Below are 25,894 nucleotides of genomic sequence, written 5' to 3'. Positions count from 1 at the left end.
CTTTGTACCAGAGAATGAAGGTGTGATTGGAAGTCAGACAAAGCCTGAAGCATGGTGGTAGCCACCCCGTTCACCATTCCTGCCTCTCTGGCCCTCAGCTCCCAGCCTCTACCCCATTTCCCTTCATCCCTGTGCCCTGCGCCCACTTGAAGAGCAGTGTCTCTCGCCTCTCTCGCAGGGAGCTCTGTACAGCAGATTGGCCTCAGTGTTCCCGTCATTATCATCAAGCAAGAGGAGGCCTGTCAGTGTCAGTGTGCTTGCCGGGACTCTGCCAAGGAGCGGGCAGCCAGCAGGAGAAAGGGCTGCTCTTCCTCACCCCCTCCAGAGCCGAGCCCCCAGCCTCCTGAAGGGCCCAGCCTGAAGCTACCATCACAGACTTTCTCTTCTTCTCCTGTGCCCCTCTCTTCATCCTTCACCTCCACCATACCCTCTTCCTGTGAGCAAAGCAGAGAAGCAGAGACTCCTTCAGACCCCCAGACAGAAACGCTAAGTGCCATGGATATGTCTGAGTTTCTGTCCCTCCAGAGCCTGGACACCTCATCCAATCTGATTCCTATTGAAGCACTACTGCAGGGGGAGGAGGAGATGGGCCTGACCAGCAGCTTCTCCAAGTGAAAGGCCCAGATGTGCTCACCTCTGGAAGAGGATGAGTAGAAAGCATAAGGTGTGATGCCTACTATCACGGGGTCAGCAGTTTGAAGGATGAAGAAGTCTACTGTTTGGAATCCTCACCGTTCCGATGTGTTTTCTTTCTTCATATCCAGGAGCATCCATTTTAAAGAACTGATCTTTGGGAAAAAAAAATAACCAACAAAAAAAAAAGCTAAGTTATAAATGAACTATTTGGCTGCACTGTATGTCACTTTTGCTTATTGTCATGTGAACTTGGAAAATTAAGGTTACTCGTGCGCATAAAAATTCTAAATGAAAGGGCGTGGTTTCCATCAATCTGATGCTGCCCATCACTTGCACTGGGGTCTTTGTGGTTTGGGCAGTGTATTCAGAGTCGGGTACTGCTTCTCCCAGTCTGAGGCTGAAGCTGGCCCTTGGAAAGTCAACCCTTGTTTCATCAGAGGGGGCACTGCTAAAGGCAGGTCAGACTGCGGGGAGGCTGGACAGGGACTGGGTGAGGTGGTCGTGTCGTTTGTGCCTGGTGTCGGTGGAGCTCAGGGTGACTCTGGCAGTCTCTTACAGCCCGCTTCAGCACAAGTGGGCCGCTGAGGCCTGGCCCAAGGCTGCAAGGAGAGCCGATTCTGCAAGTTGTTGACAGCTCTCTGGAAGAAGTGCGGGCAGAGCAGGCTCTCCCAACATGATCACGGTCTGAACCCTCCTGACTCTACAGCTCAGTTACTGGCCAGGGCTTGTAGTTCAATCACAGTGGATATGCTAGGGGAACATCTTGTTTTGCCCTAGAATGGACACATGGCTTATGACCAGTGCTGGTTGGTGGTCTGCCTTTCTTTAATATTTTCTTCCTCAGAGCAGAGTTGCTGCATTTTGCTTAGCAGGTGGTGAGGCTTTAAGGGAACTGAAGGTGGCATGTTAATTGGCAGGCCAAGTGTTTAGGTTTGGGCTAGACCCCTGGTTTTCCTGCCCCATCTCCTCCACCTCTAATCCCACTGGATTTTGCATACAGCCTACTACAGTGCAAAGAAGGATGTGACTTGTTCAGGTTAGTCATGATTTCTAAACAAAAACATATATATAGAGAGAGATATATATATTTAAAAAAAAACACAAAACGATGATCTTCTACTCAGGGTAAAAAAAAAAAAAACACTTCCCCTTCCACCAAAAAAGCCTGAAATGTTGCAATAAGTTCTCTCATTTGGAATGTTTCATTAAGTTGTGTTATAGGGAAAATGTTTTTGATCTGTGTATGGAATTATATCTGTTCGCCTTTAGCTCCAAGTCATTGCCTCTTAAAATAAAACATAAAATACAATCCACATGAAAATGTAAAGTTTCTCTCCTCTACCTATGTTACTATAATAGTGAGTGTTCACCAAACTCACTCAACTCAGAAACTAGGCATGTCCTGGGTCTAGCTGAGGCCTCTGCCTGGAGCGAGGGGTAGGGTTCCCTAGACAGGGATGCTCTTCTGAGCCAATGACATCAGGCCAAAAGAAGCTCTCACTTGGCCTTTCTTTTCTACTCTCTAATGTAAAGAGATCTGCATTTGTCACTCTTCTCTGAGCTGTTACTCAGGGTCAGCCAACACAGTGTTCAGAGCAGATCATTTACTGCGGAGACAGTGGTTCTGCCTTTAATCAGGGACAAGAGGACAGTGGTGATAATTGTTGTTACTGCCAGGAGGAGAAATGGGCGCAAGTAGCTGGTGGTTTCTCATTCCTAGAGTCTAGTGGGGAGATAAGATTCTTCTTGCCCTTCTGTGCTCCCTGCCCCCAAAGGCTGGGAGGTTCTGGCAGTTATAGTCCTGGGAAGCCATCTGCTGACCTTGGGCTGTCTTTGGCTACTATCTCTGAACTTCACATTCATAGGAAGCTTTGAGGTAGGGCCCTCGCTGTTCTGAGAGCAAGGGACAGAATGGGATTCCCCACCTTAACTCATATTGGAAGGCAGAAATGCTCTCCCCAAATATTCATTGTACTGTCACTTGGATTGGGTTCTCTGGGAAGGGAAACAGAAGCCCAGAGAAGTCATTGGAAGCACTGGCAGTGTGAAATACTGCTTCTTCCAGAATAGCCAGAGCTTATGTTGAGACTTCCCCAGTGCTTTTCTGCTCTCCAAAGATCAGGGTGATGAAGAAGGCTCTTAAATCACTGTTTAGGCTGACAGGTTTTTCTAGTTGAAGTTTCTGCCTTTTGCGGTGACTCAAGATTTCAAGGAGACCATTAATTCAAATCAGCTTTGGAAAAATCAGGAACATGTTGTAAAATGCTAGTAAGGGCAAGTTTGTTCCACAGGGTAGTCTTTCCTTCCTCTTCCAGCACTCTTTCCTTCCCTACCTATTCTGTTAACCTGACCCCTGATGTCAAGGACCTTGGAAAAAGAAAGGGTCTGTGGCAAAAGTAGAGTAAGAATGAGCCTCTATGAAAAGTTTAAGTTCCCAAACCCAGGGACTAGTGTAGGGCCAAGTTAGGGAAGCTCTGCAGACGTCTAGTGGGTGAGAGCAAGCCTTTTTCCCTGCCTATGGTAACTTTTAGCCATTTAACTCTGTATAGTTTCCTATTTCCAACTCCAACTAGCATTGCCAGTTCGACTGCCCCTTTAAAGGGTGCTTGTCAATAGCAGGGGTTGGAAATTCTTGGGCTCAGGGGTTTGTAGGGAAAGTTGGCTGGCACTGCCAACTGCCTTAGTGAATTTGGCCCTTACAAGGCAGAGTGGGCAGGAAGTGGTTCTGCTTTTCCTGGCAGAGTCTGGCCAGTCTCTGGAGACATCAGTAGTTTAATGAGACAAGTTGGTGTCACCTGTTAAATTCTAACCCCTCTAGAAAGGAGATCATGGTACAAAGCCCAGAAGGGACCTTAGGTATGAAGACTTCCTGGATAGAAGGCAAGGGACTTCTTTTCACCTCCTCTGGAAGAGCCAGAAGACTGGAGAGTTTTACATTTCAGGGCAGTGGACTAAGGGGATAGTAGAGGGTGGGTAGTTTTTCTTGAAAGACTTTGTATAATGTTGAATGTGTCCAAAGGGACAAGTTTGCAGAACCTCATATTGGTATATTAAAGAAATAATAAAAAAAAAAGCACTTTAGGTTATTTTATCTTTAACCCAATTGCTGCAATTTATTTTGTGTATGTGTGTATGTGTGTGTGTGTGTGTGTGTGTGTGTGTGTGTGTGTGTGTACTTTCCACAAAGTTTTACTTTTGCTCAGAATAAAAAGTTAAATTGAAGTGTAAAAAGAAAAGCACTTACCTTGGTGCAATATATGTAGTCTGATAGTCGTTTTCCCATGTGGCTGTGGCCTAGCCACCTTTTTTCCCACCGGATCAGCCCTGTACCATGAGGGGAATACTATTTTGTGTTTTCAGCATCTGTTCAATCTATGCAAGCCTTCCCCGTGCCCGAGGGCACCCCCTCAGGCTCCGCGAAGAACTGCTTGAGTTTTCTGCTGACTGTGCTGACTGTTGAGGCCTTTCTTCGTGACTTCTTGGTCCCTGGCCATCTTTTTCCTCTCACTGCTACAAAGTGATGCCTGAGAGGAAGGAACAGGTTGTTCCTAGTGAGTAACCTGGAACCTTCTAGATTTTGATATTTTGTAATCACATCCACGGTCCTTAATCTTAAAGCCTTTCCCAGAGTCACTGAAAACCATTGATTTTCGGAACTGCAACATCTGCTACAGTTTGTGGTTTTCCTCCACCACCAAATCAGAAACATGTTTGGAGAAATGGTGGTAGTAGTGGGAGGGAAGAGGGGGCAGCAGGAGCCATTGCCAGACTGTTCTCCAGTCCGTGTTGAGTATTTTAAGCAAAAAGGCCCTCCAGCCTTCATTAAAAGTCCAGTAAACTAGGCTGTATCAACTTTCTTCTCGTTTTCGCCCACATTTTGTGTTCAATTCTCAGGCATAACAGAATAGAGCAGCTTAAAAATATATTTCAACCAAAGCAGGAAGATTTTGTCAGATCAAATATGCACTTGGTTCTGCTGTGCTGGACATCAGAAACCCCATTCCTTAATGTTTGGGGGGAGTGCCAGGAGATAACAGAACTGAAATACACATATTTCTGATCAGTCAGTGTAACCTGTTTTCTCTTATATGGGTTTTTTTTTTTTTTTTGGAGAGAGGGACAGGCTCTTTTTTTTTTTTTCTCATACCTTTGGGAAGCTGATGATCGCTATTTGGGCATTTCTCACTGTTACTCCTGTTCAAGAGAGGGCTTCTCAGTCTGCACTAAAAAAAAATGCAAATTAAACTGGATCTTTCTATCAGTGTGTACATAGTACAAGCTTTTTTACTAGAAGGAGAACTAAAACCCCACACTGCCCTTTTGGTGGTGTGCCTGCTGGGCCAAAAATTGGGTGATTATGTAGTGTCACTTTCTCAGCTCAGTGCAGTTTCTACTCTTTTTCATATGGGAAATTTTTCATAAAACCTTTTTTCACCAAAACCCAGGGGTGTTTTATGCAATATCCTTGTTATCCTTGTAGTGGTGCCAAGTCAGAGGCCTCACTTGCCCTTCTCCCCTGTGTCCTCATGCCTCCCTCGGGCACTGTTTGACTCAACAGTCTCTATCCTTTGTTGTGTTTTGGAGAATATGGAGGCAGGGGTCAGAGGTCTCGGTGGCCGTGCCTGCTCCCTTCAGAATTCCCTGTTTGGGGAAGGTGGCTGGAAACAGGTGTTTGCTGCATCTCTGGCTCAGATCTAGACAGGGAAGGCAAGATCCCCCCCACGAGAATCTTCTTTTTTGACACATAGTCATTGGCCGGAGGTCTTGGTGGCAGTTTTCTTAAAATCCCAAATAGTTTTATTTGGATTATGTAAAAGCCTATCTAGTTTATTTAAGTGTGAAACATGGGAATAATGGACTTTCACTGAGCGATATGAAAACGTTACAGGTTCAGTACTTCCAAAGGAAGAAACCTCCAACCCCCCCCAAAAAGAGTAAATATGAATTTGTATTTTTGAAGAATGTGAAATAATGGTGTTTGCTTAATTGCTCATTTTGTATAAACTTAATATTGTACTTTAAATATCTGCTAAGAAGTGAAAATTTAACTTTTTGGAATTGAAAAAGCAATATTAAATACTAATGAAATCCTAATTAAAAGCTTATTTAAATCTGGTAGTATATGTGACATTTTTTTCCCCAACCCTGCCCATTCAACCACTTTTCACCCTCCCCCAGCCATCAGCCCATCAGCATCTTAGACGGGGTCAGAAAGAAAGATCGGTCACCAGCAAAGTCTGCAGGGTTTCCTTTTAATCAAGGCTCTGCTCAAATTGTTTTGGGGGGACTGCGCCCCCATAGCATGAAATGGACACATGACACCAACTGGATCGCCCCAAGCAGGCTAAGCCATTCTGGCAAGCACTGCTGGTCTGTCCAAATCCGGGTAATCAGACTGGGTATTGGTTGGCTACATTTCAAAGCTCAGCAACTGCCTTCTGCCAGGATGAAGTGGGAGTGAACCAGCTGCGAGCAGAGCCGCCACCACAGGCTGAGAGCCAAGTACCAGCCACTACCGGTGAAGACTGACCCCTTTATGCAGGGAGTTGCTCAGAGTCCGGCCACCAGCCCCGAGGAGGGAGAGAAGTCTGGGCGCCCAGCTCGAGGACAGTCAGGGCTCGGCAGCTCCATCGCCAGCATCCTTTGGAATGCCACCCCTGGCAGGGACAGCCGGCTGGGACAGCGCTCCGGGTTTGGCTGGGACGTTCTGGTTGGAACAGAAAGAGGATGGGGTGGGGAGGGGGCAGTGAGGCCGGGTGGAAAGGCCTGGACTAGGCCCCGTGAGGATTCGGCCTTTGGGTCGCATTTAACTTTTCAAAGCCTCAGGGGTCCGGGGTAAAGGCGTGAGGACGATCTTCCACCCTCCAGGGGAAGCTGGGACCTGAGTCCAGCCAAGGGGCAGTCCCCTCTCCCTCGGCCCAGCCCGACGTGGGCACTGACCCCGCCGCCAGCTGGCTCCGGGCGCCGGCGGCCCAGCTGCCGCAGCATCTCCTCGCAGGCGGCGATGGTGTCCAGGAGCTGCCGCTGCCGCTGCTCCACGGCGTCCAGCAGCTGCTGGGCGCGCTCATCGCGGGGCGGCTGCGGGGGGGGCCTCCCGCCGAGCCCCAGCCCCGCCTTCCCACGGTCCACGCCGGCAGCCTCCCTGCCCAGGAGAGAGCGAGAAACAGACGGTCAGGGCCGCGGCGAGCGCGGGTGGGAGACCCTTCCCCCGCCCCGACGGGCCCCCTCTCACCCCCGCGACCAGTCTGAGCCGGGGCCCCATTCCATCTCCGCCTGCGCGGCCCGGCCACCGCCCCCCTTTCGGCCGCCCCCTCCCCGGAGCCCCAGAGCTGGGCCCAGGCTCCGCAGCGCTGCGCCCCGCCCCGTCCCCACCGGTCTCCTTCAGTCCTCCGGGGGGCCGCGGTCCCTTTAAGCGGCCCGGCGCGAGGGCGGGGCCGCCTCTCCTGGGCCGGAAGCTGGCGGGCCGCGTCACTTCCTCCCGGAAGCGGGCCTCGGCGGATGTCTCCGGCGCTCCCGTGCAGGGGGCTGAGGGCCGCCGTGGCTGCCAGCGCGGGGCTGAGCGAGGGGCCGGCGGGCTCGGCCCGCCCCGGCCGCCGCCTCCGCCCGCCGAGCCCCGCGCCGGGGGCCCGGCGGCTGCGGCTCCCGGGGAGCGGGGCCGTGCGCGCCGCGAGCCCGGAGCGCGCCGGCTGGAGCGAGGCGCTGCGGGCCGCCGTGGCCGCGCTGCGCGCCGGCGCCGTGGTGGCCGTCCCCACCGACACGCTGTACGGCCTGGCCTGCTCGGCGAGCTGCCCGGCGGCCCTGGGCGCCGTGTACCGCCTCAAGGGCCGCAGCCAGGCCAAGCCGCTGGCCGTGTGCCTGGGCCGCGTGGCCGACGTCTACAGGTGAGGCGGCCCCGCGGGAGGGGCTTCCGGTGCCGCGCGCGCGCGGGCGGGCGGGGCGGGCACCCCCCCCCCCCCCCGCGCCGCTGGACGCTGCGTCCCCGCCTAGGTACTGCCGCGTGAGCGTGCCCGACGGGCTGCTGCGAGACCTCCTGCCCGGGCCCGTGACGCTGGTGATGGAGCGCTCGGACGAGCTGCACGAGGACCTGAACCCCTTCACGCGCGTGAGTCGGGGGCGCCCGGGGCCGGCGGGAGCCGGGGCCGCGCCGCCGGGTGCTGAGCGCCGCTGCTGTCCCCGCAGCTGGTGGGCGTCCGCATCCCCGAGCACGCCTTCATGCAGGACCTGGCCGGCGCCTTCGGGGGCCCCATCGCGCTCACCAGCGCCAACCTCAGCGCCCAGGCCAGTTCGCTGAACGTGGAGGTGAGCCCCGGGGCGCGGGGGGACGACGACGGGGCTTGGCATCATCTCTGGCTTTGTTGGGGAAGGGAGCTGTTGCCGAGTGAGCTTGGTGGTGGTGATAGGGAGGCTGGAATGAAAATTAATTTGGGGGGCGGGGTGGTGCTTGTTTCAGGGCCGCACCCGGCGTTGCTCAGACTGACCGACCTGGCTCTGTGCTCAGAAATCATCCTCGCAGGGGCTCGGGACCATACGGGGTGCCGGGAATTGAACCTGGGTGGGCCATGGGCAAGGCTAGCGCGTTCCATTCCCTGTACTATCCCTACTATCGCTCTGGCCCCCGACACCTTTTTTTCGTAAAGAAAATTATCCCGTACTCCTCTGGAAATAAACCTGAACGGTTTTATTGCCAGAGGAAATAGAAAGTGTTTAAAAGTGTTTAAAAGAACAAACAGAAAGTGCCGTGCCCCCCTTCCCCCCCCCCCCCCCCCCCCCCCCCCCCCCCCCCCGTGTTTCGGTGCCTGGAGCAGCGGTAGAGCCACTGTCCCCTACAGGTCTGCATTGGGTGGTAATTCGTAGCTCTCCGGCTCGCAGTTGCCCTATCCAATAGATCCAAGAAGGGCCCGAGCAAGGCCAACACTAAATCATATATATTTTCTTTTTCCCTTTTTGGGTCACACCTGGCGATGCACAGGGATTACTCCTGGCTCTGCACTCGGGAATTACCCCTGGCTGTGTTCAGGCTGGGAATCAAATCTGGGTCGGCTGCATGCAAGGCAAAACGCCCAACCCCCTGTGCTATTGCTTCAGCCCCCAAATCATAAGTTCTTAGTATTTATGATTTCCTGTCTCAGTTTCCTAGGCTAATTGCAACTGAAGCTTCTTTGGGAGTGGAAGTGTGTGGATGGACGATGCTGTAGCTCAGACCTGGGTGGGAATGACCATGCTATAGCTCAAGGAGTGCGAACAGCATGCCAGGGAAACATCCACCCTCTTTCCTCTCCTTACTGTGATCCAGAGTTCCACTGGGCTTCAGGAGCAGAGTGCTAGAGCTGGGGAGAGGTTGAGTGACCGTCCTCTTTTTACCAGTTGTTAAGTGAAATATAATGGCAAGTTCAGAGTAGCTTCCTCACATTTGAATCCACCGAGGATTGTGCTTAGCAATGTGTGGAACTTCCTGTGTGCACAGCAAGATGCTCTTTTGTTGGAACTCTAGGACTGAACTGTGTGTGGTGGGGATGCAGGGGTGGGAATATCTGGAACTCAGGACTGCAAGGGAGGAAGGTAGATGCCTCCATGTGATCTTTCTATTGTTTAAGAACTCTCCATGTAGAGTGGTATCATGCTCTTCCTCTTTCTCAGGAGTTCCAGGACCTCTGGCCTCACTTGTCCCTGGTTATCGATGGAGGGCCAATTGGGGATGGCCAGAGCCCTGAGTGTCGCCTAGGCTCCACTGTGGTTGACCTGTCTGTTCCTGGAAAGTTCAACATCATTCGTCCTGGGTGGTGAGTCTCTTTTCTAAGTGGCATGGGGATGGAATTTGGGGGTGATTAGGAGATGCATGCAGCCCCCAACCCCACCATTACAAAGTGAAGGTTGTCACTATTGCCTCAGAAGTAGACGGAGTGAGATTGTTTGCTGTTACTTGCTGACTTCTTTATTCAGGATTCAGAAGGACTCATCTAGGGTTTGTTGAATGGGCATAGTGAGACCAGGTAGTTGAGAGGTCTCTGATCTCGAGGCTGGTGGGCTCTGGTATTTGAAGTCAAACTCTTAACCCTCCTCTGTTTCCTCCTCAGTGCCCTGGAAAGAACTACGACCATCCTCCAACAGAAGTACAGGCTGCTCCCCTCACATGAACCCTGCTTGTGAGGAGGAGGCATGCTCAGGATGGTGCTGGACACTGTGTGTCTGTCTGCTGGTAGTCGGCAAGGCCTCGTTTGCAGAGGTTACTGGGGCTACCCCACCAGTCACCTGACCCTTGAACACTTCCTAAACACTGGAGGCCAGACCCCAGAAATGACTGGGTTAGCCACAAGTCTGCTGGCAGGGACTGTATTTGTTATTTGTAATTTCATATATTGGCCAAAAGCTAAATAGAAACTTTCAAAGGACTCCTAAGACGGTCGTCTTTTGATCATTTCTTCTTCGCTTTTGAGAAATAACAGTTTCTGAGGGGAGGAAGATGTTAGTCCACACCCAGCAGGATGTGTTCAGGGTGCCAGGTTTGGGGGGTGGGGGGAGGGCGTCAAACCTGGTCAGCTGGATGCAAAGCAAGCATCTGTCTCCTGTTGAACAAGAGTTTGCTCTATTTGGAATCTAATGGAACTGCTCTGGTAGGAATGACATTTGAGATCCCAATCAGCTGGAATAGCAGCTGATAGTGTTTGAAGTTTCAAGGGACCAAAGGCATAGTTCGTGCTCTTAAAAGCTGGAACCAGATTGGGATAAATATTGTGGAGTCACAAGCCAAACGGCCTTTCCTCTGAGCCCAGAGACCTGGTGGTACTGTGTGCTGTCACTGCTGAGAGTCATCGTATTGGTCTGCTCAGCTGGCGGGGTCAGAACAGGATGGAGGAGGAATTCTAGTTAGAGAATATTTAAAAAATAAACTATCCTTTTTAATGGTAAATTTTCTTATTTATTCATAAAATATAAGGAACAGTGCCTACAACGCTTTTATTTAAACCCATTGTCCACTCCGCTGCCTCATCTTTATTCATGTTATACCAATTATAAACATAATTATTGGGCCACTTGACTTTGTTTTTCTTCAATAGAAAATTATACTATTAAACATTCCTCATAAATGGTTTGTGTTTTCTTTCTGATTATCTTTCCTTTGGATGGGATTATCGGGCCAACATAGGAACGTTTTTATGGCTCTTCCTACAGATTTTCCTTCATAAGAACTGAATCAAATTACGTTGCCATCAGCAACGTGTGAAAGCTGCTGTCCTGCTCCCTGTCCTTCCAGGATTGCAGTATTTTCAAGAAGCTTCGGTGCTGAGCATTCAGCCCTTTCACCTGTCTCAGTTTCCCCAGCTAAGCAGCCGAGTCAGTCTGCCATCCTTTAGTTGGGTTTGCTATCAGTTACCTAATGAACAAAGATCCTTATGACTGGCTAGGGTTGTCACCATCCTTCCCCAGTTACAGGCCAGCTCCCTCAACTGGGATTCAGTGTTGAGCTCAGAGGCTCAACAGAGTGGTTTCCAGAACATGTGTTTTCTTTAAAATAGCTCCTGAGAATCTTGGCAAGAAGGTGTCCCGAAGGTCTGCGTTTGGAAAACCAACCAGTGATTTATTACCAGGGAAAACCTATTGACTTAAGCAAATTCTGTGTTGCCCACCCACTCACTGAAGGGTCTGACATCCAGAAATGGGCAAAGGGAATGCATACTTGAGAACACATCATACCCATTACAAGTCACAGTAGCACTGAAGTGGCGCTAGGGAGTGGGCCTCTTAGTTTAGCTCGGGGGAGGGACTTATCCTCTCCCTGGAGCTAAACATTGATCTAGGAAAATGTTCTGGGGCACAGAGGTATTTTCTTAGGAGAAAAAGAACTCAACTCCTGGCATGAATTAGATTACCAAGAAGTAAAACTTAGAGCCGTGCTCAGGCACCAGCTACAAGGCCACACCAAGCAGAAATGCTGGATCCTGTAAGCCTGAGGAGAACAAGAACTCCTTGGGGGGTTTCCCGTAGCACCTATCACATAGGTGCTTAATTAGTATAAGTGAACACTCAGGATGATTTCCTGACAGGTTCAGAAATCTACTTAGAAAGAACTTAAATCTTGGATTTTCTTTTAAGAAAGTCTCAAATAGGATTCCCGAACTTAGAAGCCAGATGAGGTGGCAAGGAGGTCTGAAGAGGGGATGGAGGCTGGCAGGCAGGGGCAGGGTGCATGCTAGCCCAGAGTAAAGATCCAGGCAACTTCCAAGAATAATGATCAGGTAACTCCTCAACACAAAACCAAGTTCAAAGCCGGAAGTGATTTCAAGGGTGATGTGGAGCTGCCTTTGGGCTAAGTCACCTGCCAGCCTCGACAGTTTCGTCTGGAACACCACCTGATTTTCTGTCAATGCACAGCATACCAGCACCAACTGCCTGAGGAACGAGCTCTGTTCTGTAGGGGCTCGGCCTGGGGGACCCACTCCGGATGTTGACTTGGATAAGAGCACCTGCGCATGCTGAGGCCCAGACAGCACCTCAGGCCCACCTGCAGGTCCCTCACATCAGCCACTGCTCCTTCTCTTTGATGAAGTGCTCCGCCCAGCGGCGTGTGAGCTCCAGGTACAGGCTGGGCTGATGAGGCAAGTAGTCCAAATACAGACGTGTTGGCGTCTTCTTGGGAACCGCCTTCTCGATCTGGGTGCCTTCGTGCCACTCGTTGAAAGAGGTGATGGAGACGATCTCGGGCCTCACCGTCAGGGCCGCCTGCAGGGCCGTCTCATAGTACTTGCCGTTGACGCGGTTCCGCGTATTGTGGTTGTTCCAGGGCCGGATGCTGGTGTCAATGTAGCCAGGCCCCACGCTGGGGATGAACATGAGGTTGTTGGCGTCACAGAAATTCTTCACTGCTTTCCAGTTCTGATGAGAGGAGCCAAAGGAGAAACCATTGGAGGCAAAGTAGGTGTACATGCCATCGAATCCAGCGGCCAGGATGTCATGCGTGTGGCCCTCCTCCACCAGGAGCGCTATGAAGACCCCATCATAGGGGGTGTTTCGGATGGAGTGGGGCCCATTTGGTGTCAAGAGGTGGGCCCAGGCTTCGGGGGCCGTCAGATACGAGTCATAGATATAAAAGAGAGGGAGGCTCTTGCCCATGCTGTTCTTATAGCGGTAAAATGCACCATGGGAGCCATACCTGGGGAGGGGAGCAGGAAGAAGAGCCTGAGCCAGCAGCCTGAACGGAAGGAAGCCACCAGCCGCAGGAGCAGCTTCCTGACGCCCAAGCACCATCTCGGACCCAGCCAGTTTCCAAGCTGCACTCACTGTGGCTCTAAGCAAGAGTCTAATCTCCACCCAGCCCCGCTGCCCACCCTACCTCCTTGGACCAGCTTTGTCCTCTAAGCAAACCTCTTCCTGGCACCATCCCGTTCTTGCTCATATTTAACTCCTCAACACCCTTGAAGAGCTAAGAGGCTCACCTCACGCACCATCTTTCAACCAGAACTGCCGCCAGCCACAGCTACCTGCCTGGTCTCTGGGTTCCCACTCCTGACTCCCGATTATCCATTACCCACTTTTAAAAAATGCTTTTATAGGGGTGGGTGACGCAGCAGAGCTGGAGCTGAGCCCTCTCGGAGGGCCTGATGGTCCAGTGATGGGGCCTGACTGCAGGGCTGCCTGGGTCAGGTGGTGCTCTGGGATCAGAGGTTAAGACCTGGTGGCACACGGGGTGGGTGGTGTCAAGACCAAAACACGGGCCTTGCACTTTACTATCATTTGAGTTCTCCCTCTGGCCCCATCCATTCCCTTTTATCTTTTTTTGGTAAGAACAAGAAGGGTTTTTTTTTTTTTTTCTGTTTTTATAGTGTTTGGACCACACTGTGTTGTCCCTGATGTTGCAGGGGTCTAAACAAGGACCGGCCTGAGCAACAGTACAGAAAATAGAATACTTGCCTTGCATACAGCTGACCCAGGTTCAATCCTCAGTACACACAGGATTCCCCGAGCTCCACTATGATGACCCCTGCACACCACCAGGTATGGCTCCCAAACCAGAGTTCCAACCCAGGGGCCGGTGTGATAGTACAGTGGGTAGGGTGTTTGCCTTACACACAGCTGATTTGAGTTCATCCCATATGGTCCCCCGAGCACCACCAGGAGCAATTCCTGAATACAGAGCCAGGTGTGACCCCCCCCAAAAAACAAAACAGTTTCAACCCAGGGTATTCCAGCATTCAAAGCATGTGCTCCAGCTCTCTGAGCTATCTCCCCAGCCCCAGAAGTTTATTAATAACATGTATATCTCCTGAATACATGGGTGAGACCCAGTAAAGCTGATTAACTAACTCCCTTTCTCTCTTTTTTTCCTCTTTTCAGTGCCAGGGTTCAAACCCAGGACACTATACATGCAAGGTCAGAGCTCTACCACTGAGACACATCACTGGCCCCAATTTTTTTTGTCATTTATTTTAAACTAATTTTTTTTCTTTTTGGGTCACACCCAGCATTGCACAGGGGTTACTCCTGGCTCATGCATTCAGGAATTATTCCTGGAGATGCGTGGGGTACCATATGGGATGCTGGGGATCGAACCCGGGTCGGCCGTGTGCAAGGCAAATGCCCTATCCACTGTGCTATCACTCCAGCCCCGTATTTAAACTAAATTTAAGGGGCTGAAGATATAGCACAGTAGGTAGGGTGTTTATCTTTACCCGCAACCGACCTGGGTTCAGCCCCCGGTATCCCATATGGTGCCCCGAGCACTGCCAGGAGTAATTCCTGAGTGCAGAGTCAGGAGTAGCCCCTGACCATTGCTGGGTGTGAGACAAAAAAAGCAAAAAGCAAAAAACAAACAAAAAACACACAAATAAACTAAATTTAAAATGTATTTGGATTTTGGGTTATACATGATGGTGCTCGGTGGGGGTACTACTCCCAACAGGATGCTCTGGGGTCACTCTCAGCATGCAGTGTTAAGCATGGAACCTGGGACTCCTACATGCAAAACATGCACTTCAGCCCTTTAAGCCATTTCCTGACCCTCCATTCTCTTTAAAAATGTCAATCTAGGGCCAAAGGATAGTACAGGGGTTAAGGCATTAGTCTTGCTTGCAGCTGACCCAGGTTCAATCCCCATCACTATAAATAGCTCCTCCAGCACGGCCAGGAGTGATCCCTGAGCTCTGGTGGGTGTGGAGCTACAGCCCCTGCTCCCAAAACGAGTGTGAAACAGATCTGACTGCTTCTGTGTCAGGAAGGCAGACGGCTCAAGTCACTGGAGCATGGAGGCAGAGTGATAGTACAGCAGGTAGGGTGTTTACCTTGCACGCGGCTGGCCCGGGCTCCATCCCTGGCATCCCATATTGTCCCCTGAGCACTGCCAGGAGTAATTCCTGAGTGCAGAGCCAGGAATAACCCCTGAGCAGCAGAAAATTCAGGTACAATTTAAACACCGGGAAAAACCCCCAGACCATTATGCCAGGAATGGTTCCTGAGGACCATGGGCCCAAAACAAAACAACAAAAGTCAGATCCAGCTACTCCTTACCAAGGCCGTCAAAGGCCCACTTACTTGATCTAGCCTCTTTCTCATTTCTCTCTTTCCCACACTATCTTCCCTACGCTCCAGCTATAATGCTGTTTCTTTCCATATATTCCCCGCCCCCCCCCCCCCCCCCCCGTTTTTTAACCATACTTGGCAGTGGTCAGGAGCTCAGTGCTTAAGCATCACTTCTGGCAGCGCTCAGGGGACCATTTCGCACCAGGGACTGAACCTGGGCAGCCCTACCAGGATCTTCTTTTCTCTCAACCTTGTCTCATCTTACGGCTCTCTGGCTCCACCAGTCCTCTCCCTTCTGTGCGATGCTGCCCCGCACTTTCACAGAACTGACCCTTCCTTCAGCTCACACCGCAGCTCTCTTGAACAGTCACTCCAAAGTGGGTTTTCTTGGGTTGTTTTTGTTTATGTTTTGTGTGTTCTTAAGATTTTTGGGTCAGTTCTTTGAGCTACCTCCCCACCCCCAGAAGTTTATTAATAACATATATCTCCTGACTACATGGACGAGACCCAGCAAAGCTTTCTCTCTTTTTTTTTCTTGCATGCAGCTTAAAGTTTACTCCTGGCAGGGCTCAGGAGACCATATGTGGTGGCAGAGATTGAACCTGGGTCAGCCACATGCCAGGCAAGTGCCCTCCCTGCTGTCCTATCTCTCCATCTTTATTATTATTAATGCTTCCATCTTTATTATTATTCTTTTCATAGTATGACCATTATACGATTTTTTATATTAAATGCTTTCTACTTCATTGCTACCCTTAGTATCCTAGAATATATACTGCACTGCACTGTCCTCCCGTTGTTCATCGATTTGCTTGAGCAGGCCCAGTAACGTCTCCATTGTGAGACTTCTGTTACTGTGTTTGGCATATCGAATACGTCACGGGAAGCTTGCCAGGCTTTGCGGTGCGGGCGAGATACTCTCAGTAGCTTGCCGCGCTCTCTGAGAGGGGCGGAGGAATCAAACTCAGCTCAGCTGGGCCGGCTGCACGCAAGGCAAATACCCTACTGCTGTGCTATCGCTCCAGTCCCCTAGATTATATAAATTATATCAAATCAGAAACGTTGCTAGTCCTATCCATTGTTGTACAGCACCAACTTAGAAGACTCTGCCTGTATACCTCAAGGTACTAAATATGTAATTTTTAAAATTAATGTACAATCTATGCAAGCACAGGACAAGCCACTTTATACATATATATGTTATATATATATAACTATGTATATATAACACACATATATATATGTATATAGCTCTTACAAGACTCAAGGGTCAATGGGGTTTGCCTCTGATCACAGGTGGGGAGGTTACAGAACTAAAATCCAAATCCAGGCTCTCAATCACAAGCCCTCTACTCTCACTATGAAATAGCTGCTAGGAACTGTAGAGATAGGGCATCAAGTAAGGCATCTGCTTTTCATGTGGCCAACCCAGGTTTGGTCCCCAGCAACTGATCTTTGAGTGCAGAAACAGGATTAAGCCTGAGCAAAGCCAGGTGAGCAGAAAGAAAGAAAAAAAAAAATGCGGGGCTGGAGCGATAGCGGTAGGGTGTTTGCCTTGCACGGGCCAACCCAGGTTTGATTCCCAGCATCCCATATGCCCCCCCACCCACCCAAGCACCGCCAGGAGTAATTCCTGAGTGCATGAGCCAGGAGTAACCCCTGTTACACCAGGTGTGATCCAAAAAGAAAAACAAAAATGCTTTTGTTATTTTGTTATTTGACACAGCGTTATTCTGTCTTGTGTCTCCTGACCAGTTCCTGTACCTTCTATTCCTATTCCTTTTGATCTCCGCCCCCCCTCCCCCACCCAAAACCCAGACCCCATGGCAGCCTCACGTGTCAATGATGTACTTGATGTTATCGTGCAGAGTGACGTCATCCCGGCCCTTGTAGGGTTGGATGTGGAAGGCCACCTGCCACAAATAGGGAAAAAAAGTCAGGCATATATTTGTCAGGGTTTATAACATGTAAACTCATGCTTCCAACTGCCTGGAAGAACAGTTGAGTTCAGGGAAGGCTACAGCAGTCACACAGAGCTCGGAGGCGGCCACCACCTTCATGGCCTAGGGAGCCCGGCTGCAGCTGGTGCTCCGCAGTGGGATACAGGCCTTGCAAAGTTCATCCCTGAAACTAGGAGAAATGAGCCACTTTCCCTGCCTCCCACAGAAGGGCAGCTGGGAGTTTAAATACCATAAACATCACAATCACCATGGTTAGGTTGTAGCCCAGAGTGTGGAGGCAGGGCCGAGTGGAAATTAACTTGGTGGGCTGTTACAGGATGGGGAACAGGTTGCCCTCTGTCAGCTCCAAGTGACTGGCACTGGCTGCCTGAACAACAGGAAGAAGGTACCAATACTGTCCTCTGTTCTCTGGGGAAACATACCATACTATAGTCAACATCTCAGTGGTGGGTTCTGGAACGGGAGTGGGGCTTCTCACTGTCTTTCTCTTCTCAGGAGAGAGAAATGACTTATTGGGTTTCTACAATTAGGTAAAATAGGGGTCAGGGACCACTTTGGCAGCTGTGCAACATCTCATACTCTGCATCACTTATATACCAAGAGTCACACACCACATTGGAAGGAAAACAATTTAAGAAAATATTAACATAGGGCTGGAGCAATAGCACAGCTGGTAGGGCGTTTGCCTTGCAAGCAGTCGACCCGGGTTCGATTCCCAGCATCCCATATGGTCCCCTGAGCACCGCCAGGGGTGATTCCTGAGTGTAGAGCCAGGAGTAACCCCTGTGCATTGCCGGGTATGACCCAAAAACCAAAAAAGAAAATATTAACAGACAAGGCTTAACAACAAGTTAGTAATCTCTTATATAAGAGCTTAATGGCTCTACAACAAGCTTCACACATTTTTTTTAGGAAATACTTTTTTGACCCTTTTTATCGAATTAACCATAACAAGCAGTATGAAATAAATCATTTAGGGCCTGCTATTTGGGCAAGTTTCAGTGGTGGTTCGAAAGTAGGAAATAATGGTGGTGGGAAGGTGTAATGGTGGTGGGGTTGGTGTTGGAATATTGAATGTAATAAATGACTGTGAACAATAAAAATAAATAAAAATAGGGGCCAGGGGGGAATTGAGCAATAGCACAGCGGTTAGGGCGTTTGCCTTGCATGCAGCCAACGTGGCTGACTGAGTTCAATTTCTCCGGCCCTCTTGGAGAGCCCGGCAAGCTACCAACAGTATCTCGCCCGCATGGCAAAGCCTGGCAAGCTCCTTGTGACATATCCGATATGCCAAACACAGTTACAAGTGTCACAATGTTACTGGGCCCGCTCGAGCAAATCGATGAACAACGGGACGACAGTGACAGTGATAGTGACAGGGGCCAGGGAGATAGCTCAAAGGGCATATGCTATGTACATAGCAGGCATGGATTTGATATTTTCGAAGGCCTGTGTTAATATTTTCTTAAATATGGCACAGCATAATCCCCCGAATACTGCCAGAGGTGACCCCTGAGCACACAGTTGGGAGCAGTACCCCAGCACTGCCAGACGTGGCCTCAAAACAAAACAGAAAGGGAATACAGCAGGACGTGCAGAGGTGAATGGCTTCATTCTCTGTGAGCGTAAGCCTCCTGCCAAGAACCCTTGTTGCTCTCTCCCGGAGGGGCCCAGCCATGCTGCCTTCTGGGGAGGTGAGGCCAGAATTGAGTTTGTGGGTCCACTCAGCCCTGCCTCCACACTCTGGGCTCCAAGCTAACCTTGGTGATTGTGATGTTTACCGTATTTGATTTCCCATTTGATCTTAGTTTTCACTTTATTTATTTCAGAATTTAAAAAAATTGGCTGGGGACAGGGCTGAGGAGTGTGCTGAGTGAGTTCCATCTCCAGCACCACATGGTCCCTCAAGCAGTGCAAAGAGGAGGAGCCCCGGAACACTGCCAGTATGCAACTCCCAACAATCTCCCCCCCCCCAAAAAAAAAGTGACAGGCACTATTTATTACTTTTGTTTGTTCTGGGGCCACACCCAGTGGAGCTCAGAGCTTACTCCTACCTCTGAGCTCGGGGATCACTCCTGGAGATGCTCAGGGACCATACAGGGTGTCGGGGATTGAACCCAGGTCAACTGCATGGAAAGTGAGCACGTGGCCTGCTGCACTAATCTCTCCAGCCCCATATTTATTAACTTTTATAAATTATCATTTTAATTTTTTGTGATTTGGGGCCAGACCCAGTGGTCCTAGGAGCAATTCTTGTCTCTGTGCTCATGATTCCCTCCAGGCGGTGCTTGGGCAACCACATGTAGTGCTGGGGATTCAAACCTGGGTCAGCAGAACGTACCTTAACCCCTGTAGCCATCTCACCAGCCCGGGCACTATTATTGAAACCCCACCCCCAATGCCCCATTGATCTGTAGTAGCTGTATCTGGGCTAGAGTCTAGATATTCATGTAAGACACTAATGAAACCCAAGGGCAGAAAGGAAGTCTGTAGTGATTAAATGCTCCACTTCTTGAAGACTCACCTGGATATTGTACTGATGGGCAGTGTCCAGAATGGCAGGCACCAGATCGTCTGAGGGCTCCCCGTTATCATCAGCCATGCCAGGTGGGTACCAGGACAAGACCAGGACACCTGAGACAAACAGAAAGACCTCTTCACAGACACACAGTGTTCCCGCCCATTTCCTCACAAACCTCCTCCAACTCTGAGATGGTGGCTGATTTAGTTCTTTTTTGTTTTGTTTTGTTTTGTTTTTCAGGCCATCTCTGGCTATACTCAGGACTCAGGGGGACTACATATGGTACTGAAAAGTGAATCTGGGTTATCTGTTTGCAAGGCACAGCACAGGGATCACTCCTGGTGGTGCTTAGGGAACCATATATAGTGCTGGGTATCAAACCCAGGTCGACTGCAAGCAAGGCAAGCGTCCTACCCACTGCACTATCTAGCGGCCCCAGGTGAGGCAATTTCCGAATGAAACCTCTAGCCAGGACCCCCCAACCCCAGGTTCACTCCTGGGGCTCACATCCTTGTGCAACTCTGGAGCTGTCCAAGAGTGTGGTGCTGAAACCAGTGGTTGTGGGAACCTTGCACAGACCGCTGGCTATGAAGGAGCCTGACATCAGAGCCCTCTCTCCGTGGCCTCTGCAGCAGTGAAACAAAGGGATGGGGTGACTACGGCCACGGCCACCTCCTCCACAGGCCTCTCAGCAACAAAGGAGCATGTCTGGGGTCCTAGCTGGGAGAACAGCCCTCCCAAAGCTCCTCTTTCCAGGAGATAACATTTGTCTGGGCTGCCTGTCCCTCCACATGAAACTCCTGAAGAACAGCCTCTGTCTCACTTATCCACGCCCTGCGAGTGTCTCTGGCACACAAGTTGCTCCCTCCCTCCCTAACCATTTTCAGATAAACTAAAATGTGCTGTAAAAAACAATTGACTGCAGTCGAAACAAGTGAACCTCCCCAGCCCCGCCTACAGAGGAGACTTTTTCTGTGAAGGGGGAGGGGGCTGGGCCACATCTGATGGTGCGGGGGTGGAAAGGGACCATGTGGTGCTGGGGGTGAACCTCAGCTCTCCTGCATGCCAAGCCTGTGCTCAGCCGGCTGAGCTCCAGCTCATGCCAGGAACCTCGTGAAAAGCTCAGTAGTCGGCGAAAAGCATCTGCTCCCCACGCCCACCTCCAGTGCAGAACAGGGGCCACCAGGCAGTGTGGGTCGGAGCGGCAGCTAGCGTGGCAGGAACACTCCCCTGCCCTGTCCGGCCTGCCTCCCAGCCGCAGAGCGTCCTGGACTCCTGTAGGGTCAGGTCCCCAGGCCTCACCTGGCCAAACGGAGGACTCTCCAACAGGAGGCTGCGGGGGGTGGGGGGGCAACCCGGGGCCAACCCCCTTCCATGTGCCCTCCCGGCAGCTCGGCGCTGGGACCGTGGGGGCCCCAAGGGAGAGGGGGCAGAATCTGAACCTCAGACCGTGGAGACGGGCCCTCGCCGCGCGCGCGCGCGCGCACAGAAGCGAGTCCAGGGGAAGGGGGCCAGCTGGGGCGCGGGGGCCGGGAGTTGGGGTCACTCACCGATGGCCGCTTCCTTGAGCTGGGTCATATGCTCCCGCAGCACGTCGGGGTCCCGGGAGCTGTAGGGCCCCAGCTCGGGGTAGAAGCTGGAGCCCAGGTCGTCGGGAGGGCTGTGGCGGCCGCGCGGGTAGCTGGCTGAGATCTTGGGGTCCCAGTGCGGCACCATGACGTGGTCCCAGTGCACGTAGTGGCCCTCGCGCCGCGGGCTCCCGTACCAGGAGTAGTAGAAGGCGTGCAGGTCGGAGTAGACGCGCAGGCTGCGCGCCGCGGCGGGCTCGGGCTCGGCGGGGGCCCGCGCCGGGGGGCTCCCGGGGCCCGCGGTGCGCGGCGGCGGCGGCGGCGGCGGCGGCGCGGCGGGCGCGGCGGGGGCGCGGGCGGCGGGCGCGGGGGCCGCCTCGGGGCGCCGCTCGAAGGGCGCCAGCTCCAGGCCGGGGCCCAGCGCCGGGAGCCCGTCGGGCGCCTTGAGCGTGCGCAGGCCCATGAGCGTGCCGAAGGCGAAGAGCAGCACCAGGAAGAGCGCGATGCAGGCGCGGCGGCGCCGCCGGGCCATGGCGGCCCCTGCGCTCCCCGCGGCCGGCCCGCCTAGCGCCCCGCGCGCCGCGCCATGGCCCGAGCCCGGGGGTCGCCGCTGCCCCGCGCCGCGCGCGGCCTGGCCGCTCCCGGCCTCTGCCCCGCAGTGCGGGCGGGCCCGGCCCCCGGAACGCAGCCGGCGCAGACCAAGTGGTCGCGCGAGGAGGGGGGAGGCGGAGGCGCGGGGGGAGGGGCGCGGGGCGGCGCCGCGAGGGCCCGGGCCGGCCGCGGGACCCGCCGAGGACCTGCCGCCCGCTCCGCCGGGCAGTCGGGGCAGGCCCCGCCGAGGGAACCCGACCGGGCGCTCTCCCGAGCCCGGCGCGCGGCCGGCAGGGGGCGCCGCAGCGGTGGGAACCGGGCGAGCGGGCCCGCGGGCGCGTCCACGGGGGCTCCTCCCTCCGGCCCGGCTCGCCCCGCCGCGGACCTCGGGGGTGACCCTTCCGCGCCGGCACCCCAGACCCTGGGCCACCTCTCCTGCCTCCCAGGCCTGGGCTGGATGGAGGCTGGAGGAAGAGGGAAAGCGTGAACGCGCATCAGGACGCTCTGCACGGCCCTGCTGTGGTCCCCAGCACATCCTGAAGCCGGGGGACGCCGAGAGATGCTTCTGTCTTGCATCTCTCACAGAAAGTCGGTCCTCACCGCGTGTCTGTCCGGCTTCCTGGGCCCTGTGCTCCGGAGCGCAGATGCGGAGGCTTCCTTCCAACTGTAAATTCCAAGGCCTGCAGAGAAACGTCTGGCAGTGCCCCTCATGACCCCCAGCCCGAGGTTGTTTGTTGAATGAATTGCAGACTCTGGTATGATATTCTAGACGATATGCATTGCGTCCTACTCTGCTTATTTATTTATTTTCTTATTTATTTTGGGTTTTCGAGTCACACCCAGAGGTGCTCTGGCCTTCCCCTTGGCTCTGTGTTCAGAGATCGCTCCTGGCGGGGGCTCTACCACTGAACCTACCACTCTCCTACTGAACCACATCCTCGGGTCCTGTCTGTTAAATCTTGATTAAATGAATTTTCAGAAACTCAGAAAGAGGAGAAGCAATGTTGGGAAATGTGGGGAATTTCTAGCTCAGGAGAGGGGGTAATTGGGGAATTTGTGGACTTAAGTGTGGATTAAATAGAAAGTCCCCACCACCACCACCACAAGAACCAGATCCCTGGTTCAAATTGCCTCTGCAGTCTGGAAACCACCTGAAGTCCAGAGTGCTCTGTGCACAGTGGTCCTGGTGGTCCAAGACTGCATCCTGGGGGATTGGCCATGGGAAAACAGGTTGAGTCAAAGAAAAATGAGCCCAGTAGATGGAGAGATAATACGGTGGGTAATGCTCCTGCCTTGCATGTGGTTGACAAGGGATCAAGTACCGACACCCCATATGGTCCCCTGAGCACAACCAGGAGGGATCCCTGAGTGAAAAGCCAGGAGGAACCCCTGAGTATCACTGGGTGTGACCCAAAAACTGAAAGAAAAGAAAATTGAGCCCAAAGAAGCTCAGGAGAGTGCCTGGATGACAGAAACCTTGACATGAGCGGAAGGCCCCTCTAGAGGTTGAAATTGATCACTCTCCTGATACACTTCCTTGTCCAGCTGTCCAGCTCTCCTCTTTCGTGGATCTGATGTGACTGTGCTGCTATTTTTTTGGGGGGGTTACATCTGGCAGTGCTCAAGGCTTACTCCTTTCTCTGCTCAGGGGATTACTCCTGGCAGTGTTTGGAAGAGCCATATGCAGTTCTGGGGATTGAATTCAGTTTGGCCACCTGCAAAGCAATCATCTTACCTCCTGTACTGTCTCTGGCCAGGGGGTCATTATTTTGGGTTAAATTTACCAGTGAGTACATTATAATCTAAAATACTCTTCACTAATAAGTAATGAGCTTTCATTTATTCATTTCTGAACCACATCCAGCTCTGAGCAGAGATCTTTATTTCAACCCAATAGTGTCATTATGTCCACCATGCCCTCCCCGCATGCACATGACACTTCCTCCTGGCATGTCTGCACCTCTGTCAATCCTAAACCCTGAGAAAAGGCAGCAGTGAACTTACAGCCAGGATTTGACACTCACCACTAAAGGAAATTAAGTTCCTTGGGACAATTTCATTTCTAGGAAGGGCACCAGAGAACAAGACGGTGTGTTTCAGGCCTTAATGGAGTTTCTATATAATCTAGGGTAGCCAGGCCAAATCTCTGGCAAGAACAGTTACCTCCACTTCCAGCTGTCCATTTTGATGCAGCAGAATGAAGGATACAAATTGGGGGAACTGTTCCTATACTCCTCTTGATTAAGTGGCCATTCAGAGGTCACCATGGCTCTGTTACAGTGACCATAGTTTTTTTTGATAGCAATATCTGGCCCAAACTACATAATTAGATTCTTTCCCAAGGAATTTGACCACATGAGCAGTGCTGAGGTAAGTAAAAAAAGGTCATATCAAGGCAGACCAGAGCAGCCACAGGAGAACTGGACAAGGTAGTTGTCATGGAGGCCAGGTGCTTTGATATGGCTGAGTACAAGGAGGAAAGTGTGGCAGCTGCTAAATGAAGAAATTGGAACTCATTTAACTTCAGAAGGATGAGGGGTAAAGAGAAGGAAGTACTAGGATGATGGCTCAAAAGAGTATCGGCTTTGCATGCAGCAGTCACGGGTTCTATCCCAACTCCAGTTTCCCTGAGATCCTGGCAACAGTCCCCAAACACCACCAACTGTGGCCCTCAAACGAAACAAACCAAAAACCAGCAATTGAAAAAATTCTTATAAAAAGGTTTGAGCAGGGGCTGGAGCAATAGCACAGCGGGTAGGGCGTTTGCCTTGCATGCGGCCGACCCGGGTTCGATTCCCAGCATCCCATATGGTCCCCTGAGCACCGCAAGGGGTAATTCCTGAGCGCAGAGCCAGGAGGAAGCCCTGTGCATTGCCGAGTGTGACCCAAAAAGGAAAAAAAAAGGTTTGAGCAATTGCCTCTGTGTGTGGGAACTTATAGGCCCAGCTCTGCCTCTGACCAGACAGTCCTGTCTGTTCTTTGAAGATATTTCCACCCTTCCCTTGAGTCTGTCTAAATATTTCTGTGAATGACAGCCAGATCCTAGAGAAACCCCTACATTCCTGCTCCTTTGCGTTCATGCTTTTCTGGATCCTCCCCCTGAGTGTGCTGGGCCCTCTGACCTGTTCCCAGCCAACGGAATGTGGCAAAGGGGTGAGATTCTGTAGGACATAATAAGGTCTCAACTCAGTTGAGTCTGAGATCATTGAAAGGGGCTAAATCATGATTAATTCCTTAAAAGAGGGACTGGACTGGGGCAGGAGTGATAGTACAGTGGGGAGGGCATTTGCCTTGCACACAGCTGACCGAGGTTCAATGCCCGGTATATCATATGGACCCCTGAGCATGCTAGGAGTAACCCCTGAGCACTGCTGGATGTGGCCCACAAACCAAAAATAATAATTACTAAAAAACAAGAGGCAGTGGGCAACTTTGACATGAGAGACTCATATGGGTTTGATGGCATGAGCTGCTGTGTGGGGAATCTCAGTGGCAGGAGCTTCTAATTACTCAGGGATGGCTTCTAATTACTCAGAGGGACCTCTGGCCACCAGATAGCCAGAAAACCAGGCTCCTCGGTCCTGTGGCCAACATTCTGCCAAACTGTTGAGCCTTTGGTGAGAATGCAGCCCTGGCTGTCTTCCTGACCCCAAATAAAAGACCCACCTAGGTTGGGCCCAGACCTGATCCATGGAAATGGTGAGATTATAAATGTGTACGAGTTCCAGTTGCTAGGCTTGTGGCCATTTGTGAGCAAAGTTATAGTAATCTAATATGCTGTCCTTCCAACCAGCTTTGACTAAACAAGTAGGCTTGAGATATTTAGTCAGATGCCCTGCTCTAATTTCAGCTTTAAAATAGCTTCTATCTTAAATGAGTTAATTCAGAAACGAAACTGGGATGAACAAAACAGCCAGAGAATCATGTTGATGGGTCCCATTCCCAGCCTGGGTCTATTGTGCAATTGTTTGGGTGCCATTAGCAGATTTATACCTGCTGGGGATTCAGATGTCCAAGCTTTCAGAACCCTGGTGCCATCCACTTAATTCTTTTTTTGAGCCACACCCAGAGGTACTCAGGGCTTAGTCCTGGCTCTGCACTCAGTA

The 25,894-nt window shown here is 51.8% G+C and overlaps 4 protein-coding genes across 6 annotated transcripts in view; 2 read left to right on the top strand and 2 right to left on the bottom strand.

Moving 5' to 3' along the window:
* MTF1 (metal regulatory transcription factor 1) overlaps window positions 1-5,754 on the top strand; it is a 56,052-nt gene extending 50,298 nt beyond the window's left edge. The window contains exon 10 of the mRNA XM_056123020.1: window positions 179-5,754. Coding sequence (XP_055978995.1) covers window positions 179-615 — 437 coding nt within the window. The 3' untranslated portion in view covers window positions 616-5,754. The remainder of the gene's footprint in view (window positions 1-178) is intronic.
* Window positions 5,755-5,872: 118 nt separating this feature from the next.
* CUNH1orf122 (chromosome unknown C1orf122 homolog) lies at window positions 5,873-7,139 on the bottom strand. Of its 2 annotated transcripts, none has more exons than XM_056122794.1 (3): window positions 7,009-7,139; window positions 6,577-6,778; window positions 5,873-6,343 (listed from the first exon to the last, which is right to left on the bottom strand). In XM_056122794.1, exons 2-3 carry the CDS (start codon window positions 6,622-6,624, stop codon window positions 6,248-6,250), a joined length of 144 nt encoding a protein of 47 aa, XP_055978769.1. In that variant the 5' UTR covers window positions 6,625-6,778; window positions 7,009-7,139; the 3' UTR covers window positions 5,873-6,247. The 2 variants fall into 2 exon arrangements, with proteins under 2 accessions (XP_055978769.1, XP_055978768.1); XM_056122793.1 differs by having other exon boundaries at window positions 6,869-7,009.
* Window positions 7,135-10,130, top strand: YRDC (yrdC N6-threonylcarbamoyltransferase domain containing). The gene is made up of 5 exons (XM_056122792.1): window positions 7,135-7,517; window positions 7,624-7,738; window positions 7,816-7,935; window positions 9,274-9,416; window positions 9,711-10,130. The coding sequence occupies exons 1-5, from the start codon at window positions 7,135-7,137 to the stop codon at window positions 9,781-9,783; spliced, it is 834 nt and encodes a 277-aa protein (XP_055978767.1). The 3' UTR covers window positions 9,784-10,130.
* A 1,327-nt stretch (window positions 10,131-11,457) lies between these two features.
* Window positions 11,458-21,807, bottom strand: MANEAL (mannosidase endo-alpha like). Of its 2 annotated transcripts, XM_056122908.1 has the most exons (4): window positions 21,180-21,807; window positions 19,633-19,742; window positions 16,984-17,060; window positions 11,458-12,784 (listed from the first exon to the last, which is right to left on the bottom strand). In XM_056122908.1, the coding sequence occupies exons 1-4, from the start codon at window positions 21,727-21,729 to the stop codon at window positions 12,148-12,150; spliced, it is 1,374 nt and encodes a 457-aa protein (XP_055978883.1). In that variant the 5' UTR covers window positions 21,730-21,807; the 3' UTR covers window positions 11,458-12,147. The 2 variants fall into 2 exon arrangements, with proteins under 2 accessions (XP_055978883.1, XP_055978884.1); XM_056122909.1 differs by lacking the exons at window positions 16,984-17,060; window positions 21,180-21,807 and having other exon boundaries at window positions 19,633-19,703.
* Window positions 21,808-25,894: the final 4,087 nt, after the last annotated feature.

The sequence above is a fragment of the Sorex fumeus genome, unplaced genomic scaffold (genome assembly GCF_029834395.1).
Source record: "Sorex fumeus unplaced genomic scaffold, SorFum_2.1 ptg000047l, whole genome shotgun sequence".
Lineage (NCBI taxonomy): Eukaryota > Metazoa > Chordata > Mammalia > Eulipotyphla > Soricidae > Sorex > Sorex fumeus.
This window is presented reverse-complemented; position numbering and strand designations above follow the sequence as displayed.